This window comes from Hemiscyllium ocellatum, chromosome 20, assembly GCF_020745735.1.
Source record: "Hemiscyllium ocellatum isolate sHemOce1 chromosome 20, sHemOce1.pat.X.cur, whole genome shotgun sequence".
In the NCBI taxonomy this organism is placed as follows: domain Eukaryota; kingdom Metazoa; phylum Chordata; class Chondrichthyes; order Orectolobiformes; family Hemiscylliidae; genus Hemiscyllium; species Hemiscyllium ocellatum.
In genome coordinates, this window is record NC_083420.1 from 772,754 (window position 1) to 797,584 (window position 24,831).

The following is a 24,831-nucleotide window of genomic DNA, read 5'->3' on the forward strand; positions in this document are numbered from 1 at the left end:
CCACCCTCTGCCTTCTACCTTTGAGCGAGTTCTGTATTCAAATGGCTAGTTCTCCCTGTATTCCATGAGATCTAACCTTGCTAACCAGTCTCCCATGGGGAACCTTGTCGAACGCCTTACTAAGGTCTATATAGATCACATCTACAGCTCTGCCCTCATCAATCCTCGTTGTTACTTCTTCAAAAACCTCAATGAAGTTTGTGAGACATGATTTCCCACGCACAAGACCATGTTGACTATCTCATGTTGACTATCTAGCTTCCCACAAAGTTCTGGGGTACACCTGATCAGATCCTGGGGATTTATCCACCTTTATGCGTTTCAAGACATCCAGTACTTCTCCTCTGTAATATGGATATTTTGCAAGGTGTCACCATCTATTTTGATACTTTCTACATCTTCCATGTCCTTTTCCACAGTAAGTACTGATGCAAAGTACTCGTTTTGTATCTCTCCCATTTTCTGTGGCTCCACACAAAGGCCACCTTGCTGATCTTGGAGAGGCCCTATTCTCTCCGTAGTAATGGGATAATGACCAGATAGTCTTGTTTTAATATTGATTAGGGATAAATATTGCATGCAACATATCTCTTTAAACTTCTCTTTGGTCTATATAATAATAATTAGAATTTTCAAATGAATGGAATGCACCAAGATTTGTGCAAACTTTATTAACAATTGAGGAGTCTGCAACCAGAATGGGACAACAGACTGCATAAAGGAATCTGTTCCCATACTACAGAAATCAGGCAACTCAAAAAAAAACCTGAAAGGTAGCAACAAAACATTCTTGATCCAGCAGCTAGTGCAGAATCTGACTTGAAAACATCCGCCCCGGGGGAGTGGAGGTCGGCACGGACGACGAGTGACAAAGTTTGGGGTCACTCCTTGGGAATATAGTAAATTTATGTATTTTGGTTCCTTAAATTTGGTCATTACACACCCTCTGCACTCAGTTTGGCTATTTTTCCTTTTATTTAAACATGACCCATTTTTAACAGTGTATCTTTAAAATTGAGTCAGCCAAGTCCAGGCATGCTAGGCCGTGCCATTTGCCTGAGCCGGAGTCTCTGGAGAAGGTGGATACTAATGAAGCCATGCTACAGTGCATGAAAGACATAATGGATGATATGCAGGCAGAAATCATTACCAAGTTTGAATTTGTAATTTCAGAGATGGTTACAAAGGAGGTAACAACTGCTCTGAAGCCATTGGAAGAAAAAGCTTCTTCCCAATGCAGGACAAAGTTTAACGAGTTTTGAGAAGATTTGTAGCTCATGTTGAGGTTCCGGATGTAGGTTTGCTCGCTGAGCTAGAAGGTTTGTTTTCAGACGTTTCATCACCATACTAGGTAACATCTTCAGGTGAGCAATGGTGGCATGGCCGGCTTTCTATTTATGGGTTTAGGTTTCTTTGGGTTGGTGATGCGATTTCCTGTGGTGACATCATTTCCTGTTCTTTTTCTAAAGTCTGGTAAATGGAATCCAAGTCAATGTGTTTGTTGATTGGGATTGTGGATCCCATTTACCACCCCCATTAGAAAATGAACAGGAAATACATCGCCATATGAAATGACGTCACTACAGGAAATAACATCACCAACCCAAGGAAACCTAAACACGTAAATAGAAAGTGAGCCATGCCACCACTGCTTCATCCAGTTGCTCACTGATGTGACCTCGTAGGGTGACGAAACATCTAAAAACGAACCTTCCAGCTCAGCGAGCAAACCTCCATCCACACAGTTTAATGCTTCTCCACCTTTGGTAGGTGGGGACATTGCAATTCAGACTGGCAAATTTAAAAGCCTGAACAGCCTAATTTAACGCAGTAAGGCTTTACATTATTTGCGCCATATTAATGTCCATACAATTTATTTACAAGAAACCCACTTGAAAAATATAGACAGACAGTCTTAAGGTGAAACGCGGTTGGATTGGACAACTGTATTTTTCCTCCTCTTCTTGAAGATCTAGAGGAGTTAGAGTCATAGCGTCATGGAGATATACAGCACAGAAACAAACCCGTCGGTCCAACCTGTCCATGCCGACCAGCTATCCCAACCCAATCTCATCCCACCTGCCAGCACCTGGCCCATATCCCTCCACACCCTTCCTATTCATGTACCCATCCAGATGCCTTTTAAATGTTGCAATGGTACCAGTCACCACACTTTCTCTGGCAGCTCCTTCCATACACGTACCACCCTCTGAGTGGAAAACGTTCCCCCTTGGGTCTCTTTTATATCTTTCCCCTCTCACCCTAAACCTATGCCTTTTAGTTCTGGACTTCCCCCACACCAGGGAAAAGACTTTGTCTATTTATCCTATCTATGCCCCTCATAATTCTATAAACCTCTACAAGGTCACCCCTCAGCCTCCAACGCTCCAGGGAAAACAGCCACAGCCTATTCAACCTCTCCCTGTAGCTCAAATCCTCCAACCTGGCAACATCCTTGTAAATCTTTTCTGAAATCCTTTCAGTTTCACAACATCTTTCCGATAGGAAGGAGACCAGAATTGCAAGCAATATTCCAACAGTGGCTTAACCGATGTCCTGTACAGACACAACCTGACCTCCCAACTCCTGTACTCAATACTCTGACCAATAAAGGAAAGCATACCAAATGTCACCTTCACTATCCTATCTACCTGCGACTCTACTTTCAAGTAACTGCACTCCAAGGTCCCTTTGTTCAGCAACACTCCCTAGGACCTTACCATTAAGTGTATAAGTCCTGCTAAGATTTGCTTTCCCAAAATGCAGCACCTCGCATTTATCTGAATTAAACACCATCTGCCACTTCTCAGCCCATTGGCCCATCTGGTCCAGAGCCTGTTGTAATCTGCGGTAACCACCTTTGCTGTCCACTACACCTCCAATTTTGGTGTCATCAGCAAACTGGCTAACTGTACCTCTTATGCTCACATCCAAATTATTTGTATAAATAATGAAAAGTAGTGGACCCAACACTGAACCCTGTGGGACACCACTTGTCACCGGCTGCCATTCCGAAAAAGAACCTTTTATCTCAACTCTCTGCCTTCTGTCAGACAGCCAATCCTCAATCCATACCAGTAGCTCACCTCGAACACCATGGGCCCTCACCTTGCTCAGCAGCCTCCCATGTGGCACCTTATCAAAGGCCTTTTGGAAGCTTAAAGGTTATTGATGCCTAACAGTTCTTTAATCCCTCCATAAAGGAATATGCTTTTTTTTTCCCTGCACGTCCGTCACACGCAGTGATGTTTTTTTGGTGGATAACAGACTGCTCACATCCATTTCTGGCTGGAAATATGATTCAATTGTTTTATCAGACCATGCAACTGTCTCGATGAATGTTTGCTTTTAGAAGTTTCTTAATACACAACCACATCAACATCTCAATGCATGCTTACTTTGCCTGCTTAATTTTGTCTCTCAGTGGATAGATTTTTGTTGTGGTTCTGTTCGCCGAGCTGGGAATTTGTGTTGCAACACAAACTCCCAGCTCGGCGAACAGAACCACAACAACGAGCACCCGAGCTACAAATCTTCTCCCAAACTTTGGATAGATTTTTAAAAAAAAATTTAACAAAACCCCAGACATTACAGCTTCCTTGCTGTGTGAAACCCTGAAGGCATTCATCGGGGTGAAATAATTTCTTATGCAGCACATGAGAATAGGTTTAGGAAAGAGAAATTTGCACGGTTAGCACAACATCTATCTCAATTAGACTCTCTTTATGCAATCTCGAAGTCTACAGAAGTATATAAAGAATGCAATTCCCTGCAGGCAGAGTATGATGTCATAACGTCACAATACTCCACCAAGCTTTTACTTCACTCTAGGTCTATATTTTATGAACAAGGAGATGGAACTAATAAATTGTTGGCACGTTGGTTACGCCAAATGTCCTCATCTCAATTAATCCCACAAATTAAGGCTAATTCAGGTTTCACGTCATATTAGAAATCAACAAGACTTAAGAAATTTTACGTTTCACTTTCTTCATTTAGAATGTTCTTCTGCTACACCAGACTTAAATACCTTTTTTGATAAGATTAACATTTCCTGCTATTGACCAAAATGTGGCAAGGAATTGGAACAGCCAGTCACAGCAATGGAACTTGAGGCTACAGTGAGACCACTACAAAGCGGCTTCTCCATAAAACCATCTGGACCCAATCATTTTCTGAACAAGTTTTATAAAATGTTTTGCAGAAAGCTGGCTCTGCTTTTTTGTAAATACTTGTTGAAATGTTTAATTCTGATTCTTCCTCAAACTTTAACTCAGACATTAATTTCTTTTAAAAGAAGGCAAGGATCCCTGACTAGGAGAAAGTGCAAACTGCAGATGCCTCCCTGTGTGGTTCATGACATCCTAGAAGTGTGCTAAATGTTGACTTTGCATTATTGTCAAAGCTATTGGCCCGGCGTTTGGAAACCATCCTTCCATCGATCATATCCTTGGATCAAACTGGATTTATTTGTAAAGCCGCACTTTTTTTTAATCTTAGGCAGGGTACTCAACATTGTTTACAATTCTTCCCCATCCATCTCCCGGAGGCGTTAATACCTTTAGATGCTTAAAAAAAAAGACTTTGATGGAGTGGAATGGAATTATCTTCTTTACTTTGGAGAAATTTGGTTTTGGGGTAAATTTATTTCTTGGATCAAACTCCTCTATGCATCACCGCAGGCTAATTTAGGACCAATAATATGAATTCTGATTATTTCTACCTTTTATTGTTCAAAGAGACAAGGGTGTCCTTCGAGTCCACTGCTGTTTGCCATTGTAATTGAGCCTCTGCCTATTGTCCTGCAGACTCATCCGGATTTTTCTGGCATTATTAGAAATGGTGTGGAGTTGAAGGTTGCCTTCTATGCAGATTTTTGCTGTTGTCTTGACTTTATCTCTCTCCATTCCCACCACACTTAGTTGTAGAGTCTCTCGGTAAGATTTCCGGGTATAAATTGATTTTTAGCAAAAGTGAGATTTTTGCTATCAATAAGCCTGCCAGGGAATACCCACTGAATAATTTACCATTTTAAAATTGCCAACTCTGGTTGGTGTATATGTGGCAGATACATGAGGTAATTGGTACAGGAAAACATTTGAACCATTCTTGTTTAATTTGTACAAGTACTTTGAACCATGGTCTCTCCTTAATTTGTCTGTTGCTGCTAGAATTAATTCCATTAAAATGAATATTTTTCCACTTTTCTTAATTTATTTCAATGTATACCAATTTTTCTCCCTCTTTCTTTTTCCCATAAAGTAGGTAGTCTCATTCTTGAATTTATTTGGAATAAAAAACACTCATAAGTTATGAAAACAGGCCTAAGATACTAGGTGGAATGGTGCTGCCAAATATTGTTTTATTATTGGGCAGCAAATATGAGAAATTTGAATTAGTGACTCCAAATTGATACTCTCCCACTTTGGTTGACTTGATGTTATCAATCTGGAATTCAAGGAGGTTTTTGGTAAGGTGCTGCTCAAGAGATGACTGAGTCAGAGAAGGGCCCATGGTGTTAGAGGCAAGGCGTTAGCATGGATAGAAGCTTGCTTTCTGCCAGGCAGCCAGAGTGTGGGGATAAAAAGTCATCCTTAGAATAGCAGCTGGTGACAAATAGTGTTCCACTAGGCTGTTGGCATTTACATAAATGATTTGGATGTGAGCATAAGAGGTACAGTTAGTAAGTTTGCAGATGACACCAAAATTAAAGGTGCAGCGGGCAGCAAAGAACGTTACCTTGGATTACAATGGGATCTTGATCAGATGGGTCAATGGGCCGAGAAGTGACAGATGGAGTTTAATTCAGATAAATGTGAAGTGCTGCATTTTGGGAAAGCAAATCTAAGCAGGACGTATACACTTAATGGTAAGGCTGTAGAGAGTGTTGCTGGACAAAGAGACCTTGGAGTGCAGGTTCACAGCTCCTTGGAAGTGGAGTCGCAGGTCAATAGGATAGTGAAGGCGGCGTTTGGTATGCTTTCTTTCATTGGTCAGAGTATTGAGTACAGGAGTTGGGAGGTCATGTTATGGCTGTACAGAACATTGGTTAGGCCACTGTTGGAATATTGCGTGCAATTCTGGTGTCCTTCCTATCAGAAAGATGTTGTGAAACTTGAAAGGGTTCAGAAAAGATTTACAAGGATGTTGCCAGGATTGGACAATTTGTGCTATGGGGAAAGGCTGAACAGGCTGGGGCTGGTTTTCCTGGAGTGTCGGAGGCTGAGGGGTGACTTTATAGAGGTTTATAAAATCATGAGGGGCATGGATAGGATAAACAGACAAATTCGGGGAGTCCAGAATAGGTTAAAGGTGAGAGTGGAAAGATATAAAAGGGACCCAAGGAGCAACTTTTTCACGTAGAGGGTGGTACGTGAATGAAATGAGCTGCCAGAGGATGTGGTGGAGGCTGGTACAATTGCAACATTTAAGAGGCATTTGGATGGGTATATGAATAGGAAGGGTTGGAATGAAATGGGCCGGGTGCTGGCAGGTGGGCCAAGATTGGGTTGGGATATCTTGTCAGCATGGACGGGTTGGACCAAAGGGTCTGTTTCCATGCTGTACATCTCTTTCACTCTGTGACTCTACTTTCTGGGAGAGCTTGATGTGTGCATATTGGTTGCTGTGCTTCTAACAAGTGACTCCAATTTTAGCAGTAACGTTTTGGTTGCCAAGTGTTTTGACGAAATTCGGAAGAATACAAGTTTCTCTTTTGATGGTGAGCATAAATTCTAAGAAAATAGTTCATAGGCGGGATTTCCACAGAGTCAGGAAGACTCCACAAATATTAAGACAAGGGCCAGTGGGACCCAGCGTGGCAAAGGTCATCCTCATTACAAACAGCTCCAATTTTTTTTTAAATACAGGCAAGGTATGATTCAGAAAGGTAGGTGGCCTGAACTCAGCAAGATTATTTAATCCTAGAACTAAAGTCGGGAGATGATTGCCTCGTGGTATTATCGCTGGACTGTCAATTCAGAAATCCGGATAACGCTCTGGGAACCCAGGTTCGAATCCATCACAGAATATGGCGGAATTTGAATTCAATAAAAATCTGGAATTAAGAATCTGATGATGACCATGAAGCCATTGTCAATTGAGAGAAAAACCCATCTGGTTCATCAATGTCCTTTAGGGAAGCAAGCTGCCATCCAAACCTGGTCTGGCCCACTTGATTCCCAACCCACAGCAAGGTGGTTGACTCTTAGGAATGAATAAAGAAAGAATAAAAATAAATTTCAAACAGATCCCAGTTTAGTTATTCGAAGCACATTGATATGCAGTGTGGCAATCATAAATTAATGGAGTGAATCAGGGTGCTCTCAAAGAGTAAATAAGGTCTGCAAGTGCCACAATTTGAGGTGTTTGAAATCTCCCATTCTACTTTTGGGGGGAAAAATGCTTACGCTGTTTAGGAGAGTTAAACGCTGTCTGCTGAATTGCTTTGATTGGCAGGCAGGTCATCAGATGTAACTTCAAAGATGGCCACCTCTTCCATAATTTTAACAAAGTCATTTGTTGATATTCTCATCATGAGCTCAAGGCCGAGATACAAATGCCACAAAAGTATTACACAAATATTGAGCTTTAAGTTCAATGTGATTTAAGTTTAAAAGAAAATATTGAAGGATTGACTAGCTTAGATGTGGCTTCCTTTCATGGAGTCCACCGACACCTCCCACTGACTTGGGAAAGCTGCCAGCACAATCAAAGCCCCTTTCCCACCCTGGTTATACTTTCTGCCGTCAGGTAGAAGATACAAAAGTTTGAAAACACACACCAGATTTAAGAACAGCTTCTTTCGCACTGCTATCAGACTTATGAACAGTCCTTTCATATCAGAGTTGATCTTTCTCTGCATCTTCTCTGTAACTGTAACATTACATTCTACACTCTGTTCTATTACCCTGATGTTCTTATGTAAGGTAGGATTTTTCTGGTTAGCCTGCAAAACAATACTTTTCACTGCAATATCAGGACGTGACAATAATAAATCAAATCAGATGATACAAAGCTAAGCAGGAGTATGCTTTGTGAGGAAGATGTAAAATGTTTTCAGGAAGATTTGACAGATTTAGTCATTAAATTCCACCAGCTATGTTCTTGTCTAATAAGGAAAAAATTAAGAGATTATCCAGGAGCAAATGACTGCAGATGCTGGAATCTACACTCAAACAAAATGCTGGAAATCATCGTGGGTCAGGCAGCATCTATGAAGAGACAGCAAACTAAAGTTAAGCAGAAGTGACTCTTTATTTTTGGTTAGAAGAATAGAAGAACAAAGCATTTCCTAAATAGTGAGAGATTGAAAATATAAATGTGGAAAGAGTTGTAGGTGACTTTGACAATATGTCACTGAATATTAACATGCATTAAGTGCATGTTTCCCTTGTGCATTCCCTTGTTGGGGAGTCTAGGGGGACATTATCTAGGGGGAAAACAAGATAAGGTGATGCCACTTAGGACCAAGATAAGTTTTTTTTTAATAGTCAGAGGGTTGTGAATGTCTGGGATTCTCTGCCAAGGTCAGTTTTGGATGCTCAGTCTGTTTAACGTAGAAGTATAAAAGCTTCTGGTTTACTAAGGGTGCAAAGGGTTATGTGGATAATATGGGTAAAAGGCACTGAAGTATTTTATCAGATGTGATTGTATTGAATAGCTAGGCAAGTTCAAGGGGCTGAATGACCTTCTCATGTTGTTGTATACTTCTGCTCCTAATACTAAATATTCTAAACAACTTTTTAAAAAGTCAGAGAACTGATATTGGCAGAAATGCTAGCTATTACACGATACTCTTGCAGGCAGGTCTAACTGGCTCACACTAACCGTTAATTTCACTTGTCAACTATTATAAATGAGGAAAGTGCTGGGTCAGTAACTTAAAAATAAAGATTCACTGCATGCTGTCCAACATGTTATACATTTTGTATAAAATGCCTGTTCGATACAATGACGCATGACCAATACTATCCTTCATGATGTGCTTTAAATAAATTGTATTGAAGCTGTACTATTAACCAAAGGATTAATTTAATACCTCATCTTTTCCAAGAGTCTTGAGATGGTCTAAGATTTGTCCAATCAGAGTTTCAGCAAGTTTATTAATTTCAGCCAAGAATTTGGGGTCACTGCCGTAGAGATTATCATTGGAATCCACTGCAAGACAAGAGAATTTCCTGATAAGCTTTACAATATGATCCAAATTAAATTTTGACAGCAATATTTAATTCTTGTGCTGAACTGTGAAAAGGAATTATTTTTATTGACAAAGCGTTACTTTCAGAGAGCTACCAGAGATCATGCTTAAGCTCTCAGTTTTACTGGTTTTAATTGCTTCATTAAATTGCTGTGACATCTTTTTCACAACTGCATAATGTTCTCTGATCTCAGACAGCAAGTAGAAATGCATTAAAAAAAAGAGACACTCTAATTGCACGGTCTTCACTTTTAAAATAAAAATCCATTTTCCATGGGTCCTTTACAGCCATCAAGCCTGGCTTGCCTTTAGGAACATACAGGGTAGGGGCAGAAGGAGAACATTCAATCCCTTCAACCTACTTCATCATTCACTATGATCATGACTTAACACCAAGCTCAAGCTCAAGACCTAAACCTGTCCTCCCTTCACATCTCTGAACTCCTTTAGCCATGAGAGCTATAACCACTAGTTTCATGAAAACACATTGGTTGAAACCAAAAGACACTTTGTGGTAGTTAATTGTACAGGCTCACCACTCTCTGGATGAAGAAAATTCTCCTCTTCTCAGCACTGGAAGTTTAAGGATACAGGTCAACCTATGTCCCCTGGTTCTGGATTCACCCACCTTTCTGCACCTAACCTGTCCAGTCCTGTTAGAATTTTAAAAGATGTCTATGAGGTATACCCCTCATTCTTCCAAAGTCTAGTAAATACAAACCTAACGGACTTAATCTCTCCTCATATGTTAGCCCTGCCTTCCCAGGAATTAACTTGGTAAACTTTTGCTGCACTCTTTCCTTCACCAAAATATCCCTCTTCAGATAAGGACACCAAAACTGCACACAATATCCAAGATGTGGTGCCACAAATGCCCTCTGTACGTGCAGCAAGACACCCTTCTTCTTGTACTCTAATCCTCTCACTATGAAGGCCACCATATTGTTTACTTCTTTACTGCCTACTGCACCTGTGCATTTACTTTCAGTGCCTGGTGCATGAGGACACACACATCTCATTAAACATTATCCTCTCTTAATTTATAGCCAAATAATAAACTGCTTTCCAACTTTTATCACTAAATGGATAACCCTCACATCAGCCAGTCCAAATCTCACTGCTACATCTCTGCATCCTCCCTACAGCTCACCCTTCTGCCCAGCTTTGTCTCACTCATAAATCTTAAGAATACATCACTGTGATCTTGTATGATTCCTTGCAATACCTCACTAGTAATTTTCAAAAAGAGACCCGTTTATTCTTACTTTTGGTCCTGGTCTGCTAACCAATTTTCTATCCATCTCTATACACTACAATCACATGTGCTTTAATTTTACAAATTAATCTCTTATTTGGGACTTTGCTGAAAGCTTTCTGAAATTCCAGCGGCTCCCCTGATCAATCTACTGGTCACATCCTACACTGGAGATTGCACAATGATGAATATGTATTTTTGTGCAAATTAACTAGTGTCAAAATATATTCCAAAAGGTATATACTGTACCTTTTCCCACATGATAAAGATAAGTTTCTTGACTTGCTGCAGCCAACAAATGCAAAACATTTATATAGATTCGTACTTTTGAATCAGAATGATCTTCCCAAATGTAGTCCTGGATCACATTCAAAAGGCCTCTCACCAAATACAAGACACCTTGCTCTGGGTGATCCTGTCCAAAAATATGTACAAGAGGTTAACATGCAATTGATTTACTGTAAACTGGAACACAGCAACAAATCAGTTTTTTCCCTAGTTGCTCCTCTCCAAGTGCTAACATAGGCATGTTCCTGCCACTTCTCAGCACAGGACAAGAGCAATGAAGCTGTTCAAAACAAACTTGTAACCACGAATTTTTACCATTTTTTTTAAAAATCGAAAATATTCAAACAGTCGGTTCTGCTGTAACACGTGTTTCTTCAAATTGGTTTCAACACGATTGAAGAACTTAGATCATTATTTGTAGAATGCAAACTTTCATTACCTATATTGGCTATGATGTGGCTCCAGCCCCATTAGTTTAAATGGCTTGGCTATTGCACAATTTTATAATGCAAGATTGTAGGAGAATGGAACCAACATGATATATCAGAACTGATTGTATCTTTCTTTGTTCAAATCTGAAAATTCAGGATGTTCCTCCAAAACAATTAGTTGCAATTTTGGAAAACATATTGACTCACGGGCATGGAATTAGTGATGTATGATGTCTGAAATAACAAAACTGATCGTTCCCTTTTGAAGTTTATCTGCAAAAATAACACTTGCTTCTCCACATCAGAAAGTCCCGCTAGCTTTTCAGTTTCCATATCTACAGTTCCATTCTCTTCTTTTGGTGCATCATTCAAAGGAGTCTCCCCTCATCATGCTGCTCAAATCCCTCACAGGAGGGGAGGCTGTCTAATTCCTTTTCTCTCTCCCAAAGTTTGATTTAGTTATACATCCTTAGACAGAGCAATTAGAGAGAAGGCAACAATGTACAGATGTTGAGACCTTCTGTAAACATATTTTGTTGTATAATTAAATATAACCTAAATAAGTTTGAATCATTTGTCGAAGAGAACAAAAGATCAGACAAACACAGAGGTCACATTGTAAAATTTCAAAACAATTAGTCAGGCTTGCTGTATGATATAGTCCCCATATATAAGTAGTTACATATGAATACGCAGAACCCAACTCCATGTCGACACTGCATCTTTTTCATTGAAAGAAAGGTCACAGAGAATGAAAATTCTTGCTGCATTCCCCATAGTAACTCCCTGACCAATCACTAAGAGTTTATCTGCGTGGTGTGACATTTTTCAGCTAAGATTGACAGCTAACAGTCCCTGTTGCATCTCCATGCCACAATGGTACAACTAATCAGCATTCTCTTCTCATATTGCTGCCCCCTTTCTAAATTTGGTTTCTTGCATGTCAGTCCTGAAGAGTCCTGAACTCTCCTCTGCTATTGACAATCAATGTAGTCTGAAACAAAAAGGTGAAATTGCTTGAGAAACTCAGCAGGGCTGTCAGCATCGGTGAACAAAAACAGTTAATGTTTCAAGTCCACCTGACCCTACTTCAGAACCAAAATGTTGTCTGTCCAGTTTTCCAGCTCTCCCATTCTCACTTGCTGTTGTTGCAAAATAACGCATTTAAATACAGGACAATAAGATGACAACCTAATACTTCAACTTACAGCAGTGAAAAAAAACAATGTAAATTAACAGCTAAGTGTGTGCATTGCAATTTTGCATTGTTATGGAACATAGAAAAATACAGCGCAGTACAGGCCCTTTGGCCCTCGATGATGCACCGATCCAAGCCCACCTAACCTACACTAGCCCACTATCCTCCATATGCCTATCCAATGCCCGTTTAAATGCCCATAAAGAGGGAGAGTCCACCACTGTTACTGGCAGGGCATTCCATGAACTCACGACTCGCTGAGTAAAGAATCTACCCCTAACATCTATCCTATACCTACCACGCCTTAATTTAAAGCTATCCCCCTCGTAATAGCTGACTCCATACGTGGAGAAAGGTTCTCATGGTCAACCCTATCTAAACCCCTAATCATCTTGTACACCTCTATCAAGTTACCCCTAAACCTTTTCTCCAATGAAAACAGCCCCAAGTGCCTCAGCCTTTCCTCATACGATCTTCCCACCATACCAGGCAACATCCTGGTAAACCTCCTCTGCACCCGTTCCAGTGCCTCCACATCCTTCCTATAGTATGGCGACCAACTCAGCACCGCCCTCCTAACCTGCAATCCTCTTCCTGACCTCTCCGCCCCCACCCCACTCCGGCCTATCACCCTCACCTTGACCTCCTTCCACCTATCCCACCTCCATCGCCCCTCCCCCTAGTCCCTCCTCCCTACCTTTTATCTCAGCCTGCTTGGCTCTCTCTCTTATTCCTGATGAAGGGCTTATGCTCGAAACGTCGAATTCTCTATTCCTGAGATGCTGCCTAACCTGCTGTGCTTTGACCAGCAACACATTTGCAGCTGTGATCTCCAGCATCTGCAGACCTCATTTTTTACTTTTAGACCAAAACTGCACACAATACTCCGGATGCGGCCGCACCAGAGTCTTATACAACTGCAACATGACCTCAGGACTCCGGAACTCAATTCCTCCACCAATAAAAGCCAGTACGCCATATGCCTTCTTCACAGCACTATTTACCTGGGTGGCAACTTTCAGAGATCTGTGTACATGGACACCAAGATCCCTCTGCTCATCCACACTACCAAGTATCCGACCATTAGCCCAGTACTCCATCTTCTTGTTACTCTTACCAAAGTGAATCACTTCACACTTACCTACATTGAACTCCATTTGCCACCTTTCTGCCCAGCTAGCTTATCTATATCCCGCTGTAACCTGCCACATCCTTCCTCACTGTCCACCACTCCACCGACTTTCGTATCATCCGCAATCTTGTTCACTCAACCTTCTAGCCCCTCGTCCAGGTAATTTATAAAAATGACAAACAGCAACGGTCCCAAAACAGATCCTTGCGGAACACCGCGAGTAACTGCACTCCAAAATGAACCTTTACCATCAACTACTACCCTCTGTCTTCTTCCAGCCAGCCAATTCCTAATCCAAACCTCTAACGCACCCTCAATGCCATATCTCCGTATTTTTTGCAGTAGCCTACTATGGTGAAACTTATCAAATGCCTTACTAAAATCTATATACACCACATCTACCGCTTTCCCCTCATCCACCTCCTTAGTCACCTTCTCAAAGAATTCAATAAGGTTTGTGAGGCACGACCTGCCCTTCACAAAACCATGCTGACTATCCTTGATCACATTATTCCTATCCAGATGTTCATAAACATCTGTATAGGAATATGTTAAAACTGCCTATTAAATGAAACAAAATGCTACCACTGTGTTTAAAATTAATCCATCCCACAGTTAATAGAAGCTGGGATTATCCATCAAATGGCATTTAACAAACGTAAAGTTTAATTGTATAAATACCAAAATATTGAATTTGTAAAACAAGCAATACTTCACATAGAAAATCCTAATGTACACTTAAATTCCTTTCTTAAACCCCTCTCTCCTCTTTCAAATCCATCCTTTGACCAAATTTTCAGGTACTCCTACAGTTTCATGCCACTTGGTGTCAAACTTTGTCAATAACATTCTTGTTTTGTGAAGAGTTTTGGGACTTTTTAAGCTATATTCTTATTGTATTAGACTTATAAACATGCAGGATCAAATTCTATTTTTAATAATAATAGAGACAGGATCTTAAAACGACAATGGAATTAATTTACCTCTCTTGATCCAATTATCCCCAGGTCTCTCATGCTTTTCCATCGTACATGCAAGCAGGTGACCACCCCAGGCGTTTTTAAGTATGGATCAAATCAGTTTCATTCTCTTTCAACCTGGAGGCTTTTACAATTGTGGTGCAATTTCAGCCAGGAACTCTGACAAACTAAGGACAAAACTGGTACCCTGTTTCACGGCAGCTGTATGTTCCCCAACACTGCCCTGCCCAGAAATACTGTTAAATGATTAAGATTACTTACAGGTACAATCAATAACGTGGAAAAGAAGTTATTCAGGAATTCCAGAAGAAACCCTTCAGACGTTCTCATTTTTCCATCTATGTTTATCATTTTTGGTACTTCCACAACAAGGCTGATAGCTGCTTTAAAAAAAGCATCAGCTAATAAAAGAAAACAAGGTGTAATTAGGATAATGAATACTTCACCTCTTTCATATCATGAAACTGACTTTCTCCACCATATATATAGTTCTTTGCACCTTTCTTTAATACATCTTGATCAAGCTGATAATTGTAGACTTCAACGAGCTTATCTTTCAGTTATATCATTACCGATTCAGAGAACACTTGTTCATAATAACATCTATAATCCCACAATATAAAAGAGTTACAGGACTTCTGATCTTTATTACAGAATACCTACAGGGTAATTTTTCCCTCTGGTCCCTTTAACAAGAGGGGTGTGTGGTAGAACACTCCCTACTTGTCTTGAGTGCAGCTCCAACAACACTCAAAAAGCTTAACATTCAGAACCAGTCTACTTGATTGGCACCTCATTAACATTTATTCTCTTCCTCACTGATGCGTAGTGACAGCAGCGTATATCATCTACAAGATACATAGCCGCAACTCAACAAGGTTCCTTCGGTATTAACTGGAAAGAGGCTGAAAAGCATGTAATCTTTGGGTTATTACCAATGTCATGTGCTTTGGAGGCAAGGAATAGAATAGGAGAGATTAATATGTTGCTAAGAAGCTGGTGCAGGGGACAGGGATTCAGGTTCTTGGATCATTGGGACCTCTTCTGGGGCAGTGGTAACCTGTGCAAGAGGGACAAGTTGAACTGTAACTGAAAGAGAACCAAATATCTTCACAGGTAGGTTCGCTAGTGCTACTCAGGAGGGTTTAAACTTGAGGGGCAAAGGGCTGGGAACTACAGCAACAGGTCAGCAAGTAGAGAGATTGAGGGGAAGGTACATATTAAGACCAATAAATCAGAAAAGACAGACAGAGATAGGTAAATGAATACAATGGTACTAATGGGCTAAAGTGTGTTTATTTCAATGCAAGGAGTATTACAGTAAGGCAGATGAGCTTAGAGTCTGGATCAGTACATGGGTCTATGATGTTGGCAGCATTACAGAGACTTGGTTGAGAAAGGGACAGGTGTAGCTGTTCAATGCTCCAAGGTTTCATTATGTTGGAGGAGATATAGAGGAAGGTAAAGGAAGTAGAGGAGTTATATTACTAATTGGGGAGAATGTTACATCTGCACTGAGAGGACATGCTGGAGGACTCATCCACTGAGGCAAGATGGGTACAGCTCAAAGATGGGTGCAGTCACTCTGATAGGATTATAGTATAACCACCCCCCCCCCCCAAAAAAAACCCAACAGCCACCAAGACATTGAGGAACAAATATGTTGGGAGATTATGGAAAGGTGCAATTAAAAAAAAGTTGTCATAGTGGGTGACTTTAACTTCCCTAATATTGACTGAGACTCCCTCAGAGCGAGAGGCTTAGACAGGACAGAATTTGTTAAGGGCACCCAAGAGGGTTTCTTGAAACAATATTTGGATAGTCCAACTAGAGGAGGGGCCAAACTAGACCTTGTATTGGCTAATTGGCCAGGTGACTGACCTTCCAGTGGGAGTGCATTTTGGAAACAGTGATCACAACTCCTTAAATTTTAAGATAGCTAGAGATTATTAATTGGGAGGAACTGTCATCAAGCAAGTTTGTATTTGACATCTGGGAAGAGTTCAAGACCAGCATGTTCCAGTAAGGAGGAAGGACAAGGTTGGCAAGATAAGGGACCCTTGGATAATGAGGGAGATTGTGAATTTCATCAAAAGGTAAAAAGCAGATGTAAAATTTAGAAAGCTAAAATCAGAAAGGGGCCCTGTGAGGAATATAAAGAATGCAGCAAGGTACTCAAGCAGGGAATTAGGAGCACAGGAAGGGCATAAAATGACTTTGGAAAGTCGGGTTAAAGAGAACCTCAAGGCATCTTATAGATATTCGGACAACTATGGAGAGTGTAGGACCACTCAAGGATAAAGGAGGGAACTTGAGCTTGAAGGCAGAGATGGGCAAGATCCTAAATGAGTACTTTGTCAGCATTCACCCAGGAGGAGGAGATGGAAATTAATGTGGAGCATGCTAATCTGCCAGGACATTTTGCAATCAAAAAAGAAGTGGTGTTGGATCTCCTGCAGAGCATGAAGAAGGCTCAGTCCCCAGGGCCCAATGGTTTCTACTCCAGGTTGAGACACGCAAGAGAGGAGATTGCTGGAGCCTTGACCAAGATTTTTGTATCCTCGTTAGCCAATGGGGCGTCCTAATGGGCTGGCGGTTAGCTAATATTGTCCCTCTGTTCAAGAAGGGAAAGAGGGAGAATCCAGGAAACTATAAACGGGTGAGAATCACTTTGGTGGTTAGGAAGCTATTGGAGAGGATCCTTAGGGATAGGACTTACTCATGTTTGGAAAACCAAGGCCTAATTAGCAACAGTCAGCATGGTATTGTGCGGGGCAGGTCATACCTTACTAACTTAATGAATTTTGAGGTGGTGACGAAGGTGATCGATAAAGGTAGAACAGTGCATGCTGTTTACAAGAGTCTTAGCAAGGCTTTCAACAAGGTTCCTCATGGTAGGCTCATCCAGAAGATTAAGATGCATGGAATCCAGTGACATGGCCACATGGTTTCAGAACTGGCTTGTCCATAGAAGACAGAGGATACTGGAGGAAGGGTGTTTTTAAGGCTGGAGATAAGTGACTAGTGGTGTTCCACAGGGATCTGCACTGGGACTTCCGCTGTTGTGATATATATCAATGACCTACATGAAAATATAGATAGGTGGGTTAGTAAGTTTGCAGGCAATACAAAGATCAATAGAGTTATGGATAATGTAGAAGGTTATCAAAGGATATAGATCAGTTCCAGATATGGGCAGAGAAATGGCAGATGAAGTTTAATCCAGGCAAGTGTGAGATGCTGTACTTTGGGAGATCAAACGTTAAGGAAAAGTATAAAGTTAATGGCAGGACCCTGTACAGCATTTATTTACAGAGGGATTTTGGGGTTCAAGTCCATAGCTCTCTGAAAGTAGCCACGCAAGTAGACAGGTTGGTAAAGAAGGCACGCTTGCCTTTATTAGTCAGGGAATTGAGTGCAAGAGTCAGGACGTCATGTTACAGCTTTATAAGACTTTGGTTAGCCCACACAGAATTGTATTACATTCAATTCCAGTCATCACATTATAGGATGTAGAGGCAATGGAGAGGGTGCAGAAGAGGTTTACCAGGATGCTGCCTGGATTAGAGGGAATGAGCTATAAAAAGGAGAGGCTAGAAAAACTCAGGTTATTTTCTCTGGACTGGTGAAGGCCAAAGGGAAACTTGATTGAAGTTATAGGGTAGAGTCAGAGTTTTACAGCATGGAAATAGCTAATATAAACTGCGCAATTTTAAGTAATTCAACTTGGTTTATCTAAACAAATATTATGCCAACAAAAATACCCCACCATGTTAAACAGATGTTAGGCATTACAAAAACAATTAAAACAATATCAAATTTAGTTCCATTCTGCAAAGATAAACTGGTCCAAAGTATCAAACAAAATAGGATGCATCATACACCCAATTCTGTTGGTGGATCAAAAGCGTGTATGGACATAAATACTTTCAATGAATAACATACAAAATATTATTTAGTTAGAGAGACAAAACACATGGATCAATGTTTAATGTTTCAAACATTGACATTTTTCCCAGAGTAATTTTCTAGGTCATGTCTGCATGACAAACAGAGCCGGTTTCATCTCTGCAACTGTCCATCTTTTCACACATTGACCATGAGTGTAACATCACCATGGTAACACTACACATAAAAGGATCTCAAGAATCAACTGTTTGCTAATTTTAGTGACGAACGACAGCAAAAAAAAATCAGTTTGAAATAATTCATCTCCAGGAGTACATAACACTTGTATAACTTACAGCTTCTCTTTGTCTCTAATGGTTAATTAAGTGAACTATTTAACAAACTGTTATAATTCTGAACACTGAAATGCCTACAATTTCTTTAAATTTACTTTACTGACAGAAACAGTTTTCAAAGATAATCATCATCCTTTTTCAATGTAATTAACAAAAGCAAATAGAGCAAACGCAGAAAATTATCTGCTTGCTTAAACTGAAAGAACAAAATCATACAAGAACAAGCCCCACGGCCCACTAAGACTACACCGACACCACACCTTTCCAAACAAGAAAACTTTCGCCTCTATAAGGTCAGCATCCTGGCCTTCCCTGCTTATTCCTGTATCTAACAAGTAAGGAGCATCCTGTCAGTGCCAGGTCAGGATACACAGAAATAAAAACTGAAAATACTTCAGTCAGGCAGCATCTGTGTTTAGAGAAAGAATGAATGTTTCTAGCCTGATGAAAAGCCAATAATCTGAAAAGGTTAGAAATGGAACACAATTTAAAGAATTACTGAGACAGGAAAAAGGGAATGGGAGGAAAGGATAAAAACCCAGTCTGTATAAAGATGGAAGGCACAGTCATTACATAGGACTTAGGATGGCAGGGCAATGCAAGTGGGAGTGGTGAGGGTCAAATTTTTAAAAAATGTCAGGCCGAGAGAACCTGAAAGTGACAAACATAGAACCATAAGCAACACCTGCCATCTAATAAAATGAAAGCACTGGGTATGATCTAAAATCGGTAAACTTAATGTCACGTCTAATTTACTGCCATAAGCACATTACATGCTTTAAAAGGCAAAAAACTGCTTCTTAACTCAGCAGTAGGAAACTAGAAAAGTAGTAGTGACCAGGTGTAGTTAGGTCTAACGATCCACTGAAAGGATAAAGCAGACTGGGAGGTGGACACTATGGGAGAAGGCTGCAAATGTGTTGCTGGTCAAAGCACAGCAGGCCAGGCAGCATCTCAGGAATAGAGAATTCGACGTTTCGAGCATAAGCCCTTCATCAGGAATAAGAGAGAGAGAGCCAAGCAGGCTAAGATAAAAGGTAGGGAGGAGGGACTAGGGGGAGGGGTGATGGAGGTGGGATAGGTGGAAGGAGGTCAAGGTGAGGGTGATAGGCCGGAGTGGGGTGGGGGGCGGGTTCCTGACCTCTCCGCCCCCACCCCACTCCGGCCTATCACCCTCACCTTGACCTCCTTCCACCTATCCCACCTCCATCGCCCCTCCCCCTAGTCCCTCCTCCCTACCTTTTATCTTAGCCTGCTTGGCTCTCTCTCTCTTATTCCTGATGAAGGGCTTATGCTCGAAACGTCGAATTCTCTATTCCTGAGATGCTGCCTGGCCTGCTGTGCTTTGACCAGCAACACATTTGCAGCTGTGATCTCCAGCATCTGCAGACCTCATTTTTTACTATGGGAGAAGGGACAAGAAAAGGCAGTGCATTAATATAGTCAAAGCCTGACTGCACTGAAAGGAGGTCAAAGAATGGGTTGTCCAGAGGGGTGGGGTAGAGGGAGTTTTCCATTCATCGTTTAAAAAACTTCCATTGCACAAATAAAAGGCTATAGAGAGATGAGTAAAAGCAGCTCACTTGCATCGCACATTAGTTTAAGTTGTGTATGTCAGTCTCCCATTTGTCTTGTTCTGAATCTCAGCCATACACAGAAAGGAAAGAAAAATCATTCAAGCAAATGGTCAATCTTGGCTACTTTCCAGCATCTCTAACAAAGGCTCATTTCAGTTGCAAATCACACGAGAGCAATAAGTAAATGATTGGAATTAGTTTCCACGACATAAAAAGCAGCGATTCTATTCTGATAATTCCAATGCAAAGTTCTCTACAGATGCTCCTGCTCCTCCTGGTAAAGCTGAGAATGTGTTGCTGGTCAAAGCACAGCAGGCCAGGCAGCATCTCAGGAATAGAGAATTCGACGTTTCAAGCATAAGCCCTTCATCAGGAATTTTACTCCTCCTGGTAAAATCAATTCTGTTTTAATCTGCATTCAATCAAAAATGTCTTCTGTTTGATTTTTCAGGGACAACGATACTAAGATGGTGACAGCAGAGTAGGCTCGTCTGCTTCATCCACTTTTCTCTCCTATTTTTCTTTTTTTAAGTTTTCTTTATTTTAATCCTATTTATCTTCTGGAGAGAGCTCTGTCCTGGAGGCGGTGGTGGCCACGGCATCATGTATCATTGCACTATGCAGCATGGCAGCAGCTGAGGGCCTGGATCAGCCCACTGAAGGTTCGGAATCAAACTCAACCAATGCAGCAGCGATGGTCTACTGGCATCTGCAGTAACAAGAGCAGACAGCCCAAGGTCTCCCAGAGAGCGGCCAAAGCAGAGGAGATTGAACCCTTATAGGGAGTGCAAGTCCAGCAGGGCTCAGCACTTAAAACTGTGAAACTTCTAAAAAAAAAACCAAAAGATCTGCGGATGCTGTAAATCAAAGATAAAAATAGAAATTGCTGGAAAAGCTCAGCAGGTCCAGCAACATATGTGGACAGAGTTAGAGCTAAACATTTCAGGTCAAATGAAGAGAGAGACACCCTTCTGAGGGTCACTCAATGTGGAACATTAACTCTGCTATGTGATTATTAGTTTGGAACTTCTCACAGCAATAAAACTTAGAACATTTTAAAGACTGGCTGAAATATTGTTATCTCTTGCCCTTCCATGTTCATCTAATTCAGGAGGTCCACCTCCAAATTTCTTGGTGCATTTCCAAGTAAACCAGGCCAAGTACAGGAGACAGTGGGCAAATGAAAGAAGCAATGAGAACCAAAGGATGAATCAGAAGAGATTTGTAACCAACATCAGAAAATTCAGACAAGTCATCCATATGTTTAGAGTGGGACCAATGCGTTACAGCACAGCAAAGACACAAGGTAGGAGTAAGGCACTAGACAAGTAGGATCACTGGATTTAGGAAGAGTAGGAGGACATTGGGTCTTTGAGGTTTGTTATGCAATTCAACAATCATAGCTAATCTAGTGTGGTCTCAGCTCCACATCCCTGTCTGTAAACTCTTGACTCACTTGCTGAGCAAAGATTTGTCTAACCCAGTTTTGAATAAACTTAAACACCAGCCTCCATGACCACCTTTGCACACCTAGGACGATTGTGAGGAACAAACAATTCGTCTCAAAAATGAAAATTTCTTTAAAATTGGAGAATATGGTTATACACTCCACAAAAAAGTCGGCTGGCCAGCCATCCTATCCGGTCCTCTCAAGATCTCAAATATTTCAGTAAGATCACCTCTCATTCTTGTCAATGGAAAAAAACTGTAGCGAGTAGAGTGGCACAATCAGAGCTGGGTCCTTGACTATTTGCAATCTGTATCAACAGATATGACAGTGGGGACTGAATGGGATGTGGCTCAGTGGTTAGCACTGCTGCTAACAGCATCAGGAATCCAGATTAGATTCCAGCCTTAGGTAACTGTGGGTGGAGTTTACACATTCCCCCCGCTGTCCGTGTGGATTTCCATCAAGTGCTCTGGTTTCCTCCCACAGTCCAAAGATGTGCATGTTAGGTGGAGGCCATGCTAAATTGCCCACATTGTTGAGAGATGTGTAGGTTAGGTGCATTAGCCATGGGAAAAGGGTAGGGTAATAGGGTTAGGGTCTGAATGGGATTCTCTTCGGAGGGCAACAACATACTGCTTTTCTAATCTTTCTGCCCAAGTACACATTTAGTACATTATAAGGCATCTGTGAATTTATTGCCCACTCATTTAACTGCCGATAATCCATTGGCCTTTCTAGACACTCTAGCTCCTGTCGGCAACTTACCGAGATAGGTAGGAAAAAGTGTTATCAAGAAATTCAGCTGCAACACATTCAGTCACTACAGTCAAATCTATTAATATAGATTGCCAATAGTCAAGGATCAGTTCTGATCACTGCGCCACTCTACCCGCGATAATTATTTTCCCCATTCATCGAAAACATAGAACATAGAAAAATACAGCGCAGTACAGGCCCTTCGGCCCTCGATGTTACGCCGACCCAAGCCCACCTAACCTACACTAGCCCACTATCCTCCATATGCCTATCCAATGCCCATTTAAATGCCCATAAAGAGGGAGAGTCCACCACTGCTACTGGCAGGGCATTCCATGAACTTACGACTCGCTGAGTAAAGAATCTACCCCTAACATCTGTCCTATACCTACCACCCCTTAATTTAAAGCTATGCCCCCTCGTAATAGCTGACTCCATACGTGGAAAAAGGTTCTCATGGTCAACACTATCTAAACCCCTAATCATCTTGTACACCTCTATCAAGTCACCCTTAAACCTTCTTTTCTCCAATAAAAACAGCCCCAAGTGCCTCAACCTTTCCTCATACCATCTTCCTACCATACCAGGCATCATCCGGGTAAACCTCCTCTGCACCCGTTCCACTGCCTCCACATCCTTCCTATAGTATGGTGACCAGAATTGCACAATACTCCAGATGCGGCTGCACCAGAGTCTTATACAACTGCAACATGACCTCAGGACTCCGGAACTCAATTCCTCTACCAATAAAAGCCAGTACACCATATGCCTTCTTCACAGCACTATTTACCTGGGTGGCATCTTTCAGAGATCTGTGTACATGGACACCAAGATCCCTCTGCTCATCCACACCACCAAGTATCCGACCATTAGCCCAGTACTCCATCTTCTTGTTACTCTTACCAAAGTGAATCACTTCACACTTACCTACATTGAACTCCATTTGCCACCTTTCTGCCCAGCTCTGCAGCTCATCTATATCCCGCTGTAACCTGCCACTGTCAACAACTCCACCGACTTTCGTATCATCCGCAAACTTGCTCACCCAACCTTCTAGCCCCTCCTCCAGGTCATTTATAAAAATGACAAACAGCAATGGTCCCAAAACAGATCCTTACGGAACACCGCTGGTAACTACACTCCAAGATGAACCTTTACCATCAACTACTACCCTCTGTCTTCTGCCAGCCAGCCAATTCCTAATCCAAACCTCCAACGCACCCTCAATGCCATACCTCCGTATTTCTTGCAGTAGCCTACCATGGGGAACCTTATCAAACGCCTGGTACATTGAGGCCTGAGGCATGGTACATTGCTGAGACCAAGCAGAGGCTATAGCAACGGATGAATGGACACCACACAACAAATAGAAAGGAATGCTCCCCCCCCCCAGTCGGAGAACAATTCTGCGGTTTGGGATATTCAACCTCGGACCTTTTTGGTGATCATCCTCCAGAGCAGACTTTGGGACAGGCAACAATGCAAACTGGCTGAGCAGAGGCTAATAGCCATAAGGACGACCTCAACTGGGACCTTGGGTTCATGTCACACTACAGATGACCACACTGCACTACACATAGATGCAGACACACGCACTCCTACAGACCCATCTCATACACAAGCTCACTCTCATATGCTCACACACACATTCCTACACTCACCCAAGCATGCTCTCAGACTTGCACCTCTTTACACTCTCTCTCATTCTTAGACTCTCATACCTTCTCCGCACGTGCGCGCACACAAGTTTATGGGGGGAATTTGTACTTACAGAATTACATTTTCTTTTGTTCACAAACTGCACGAATCCATGTAAGATTCTGTGAATCTCTTTAGATTAGAACCAGTCTGAACATTGTGGCACAGACAGCCTCACACAGGGCACCTCACACCTTCAATGCATTATCTGGGCCAACATGGCACCTATGGTTAAAGTTCACTTGAGAATGCAACTTCAAGAAAGTTCTGGAATTTACATATTAAAGAACTGAAACCAACATGCCCACTCTAAAAGATGAAAGACTTAACAAACAATCCAGGTCTTTTTCAACATATAATTTCAGTTACAGCACATCGTAAACTTTTGCTATAAATTCTGTGTCTTACAATCTTATTCTCCACAGGCACCTGATGAAAAAGCAGCGTTCCGAAAGCTAATGCTTCCAAATACACTTGTTGGACTATTAACTTGGTGTTGTGAGATTTTTAAACTTTGCACACCCCAGTCCAACACCAGCACCTCCAAATCTTGTCTATTTATATGGTCCTTTTCATTTTAGGATGTTTCAAAGCAATGTACACAGTCTGAAGTGCAACAGCTG

The 24,831-nt window shown here is 41.4% G+C and overlaps 1 protein-coding gene across 1 annotated transcript in view; it reads right to left on the minus strand.

Annotated features, from left to right (window-relative positions):
- The window catches only part of vps35l (VPS35 endosomal protein sorting factor like), a 149,020-nt gene that overhangs the window by 17,585 nt on the left and 106,604 nt on the right, over nucleotides 1-24,831 (minus strand). The window contains exons 27-29 of the mRNA XM_060840406.1: nucleotides 14,745-14,884; nucleotides 10,704-10,869; nucleotides 9,041-9,159 (exon numbers count right to left, since the gene is read on the minus strand). Of these exons, the coding sequence (XP_060696389.1) occupies nucleotides 9,041-9,159; nucleotides 10,704-10,869; nucleotides 14,745-14,884 (425 nt within the window). The remainder of the gene's footprint in view (nucleotides 1-9,040; nucleotides 9,160-10,703; nucleotides 10,870-14,744; nucleotides 14,885-24,831) is intronic.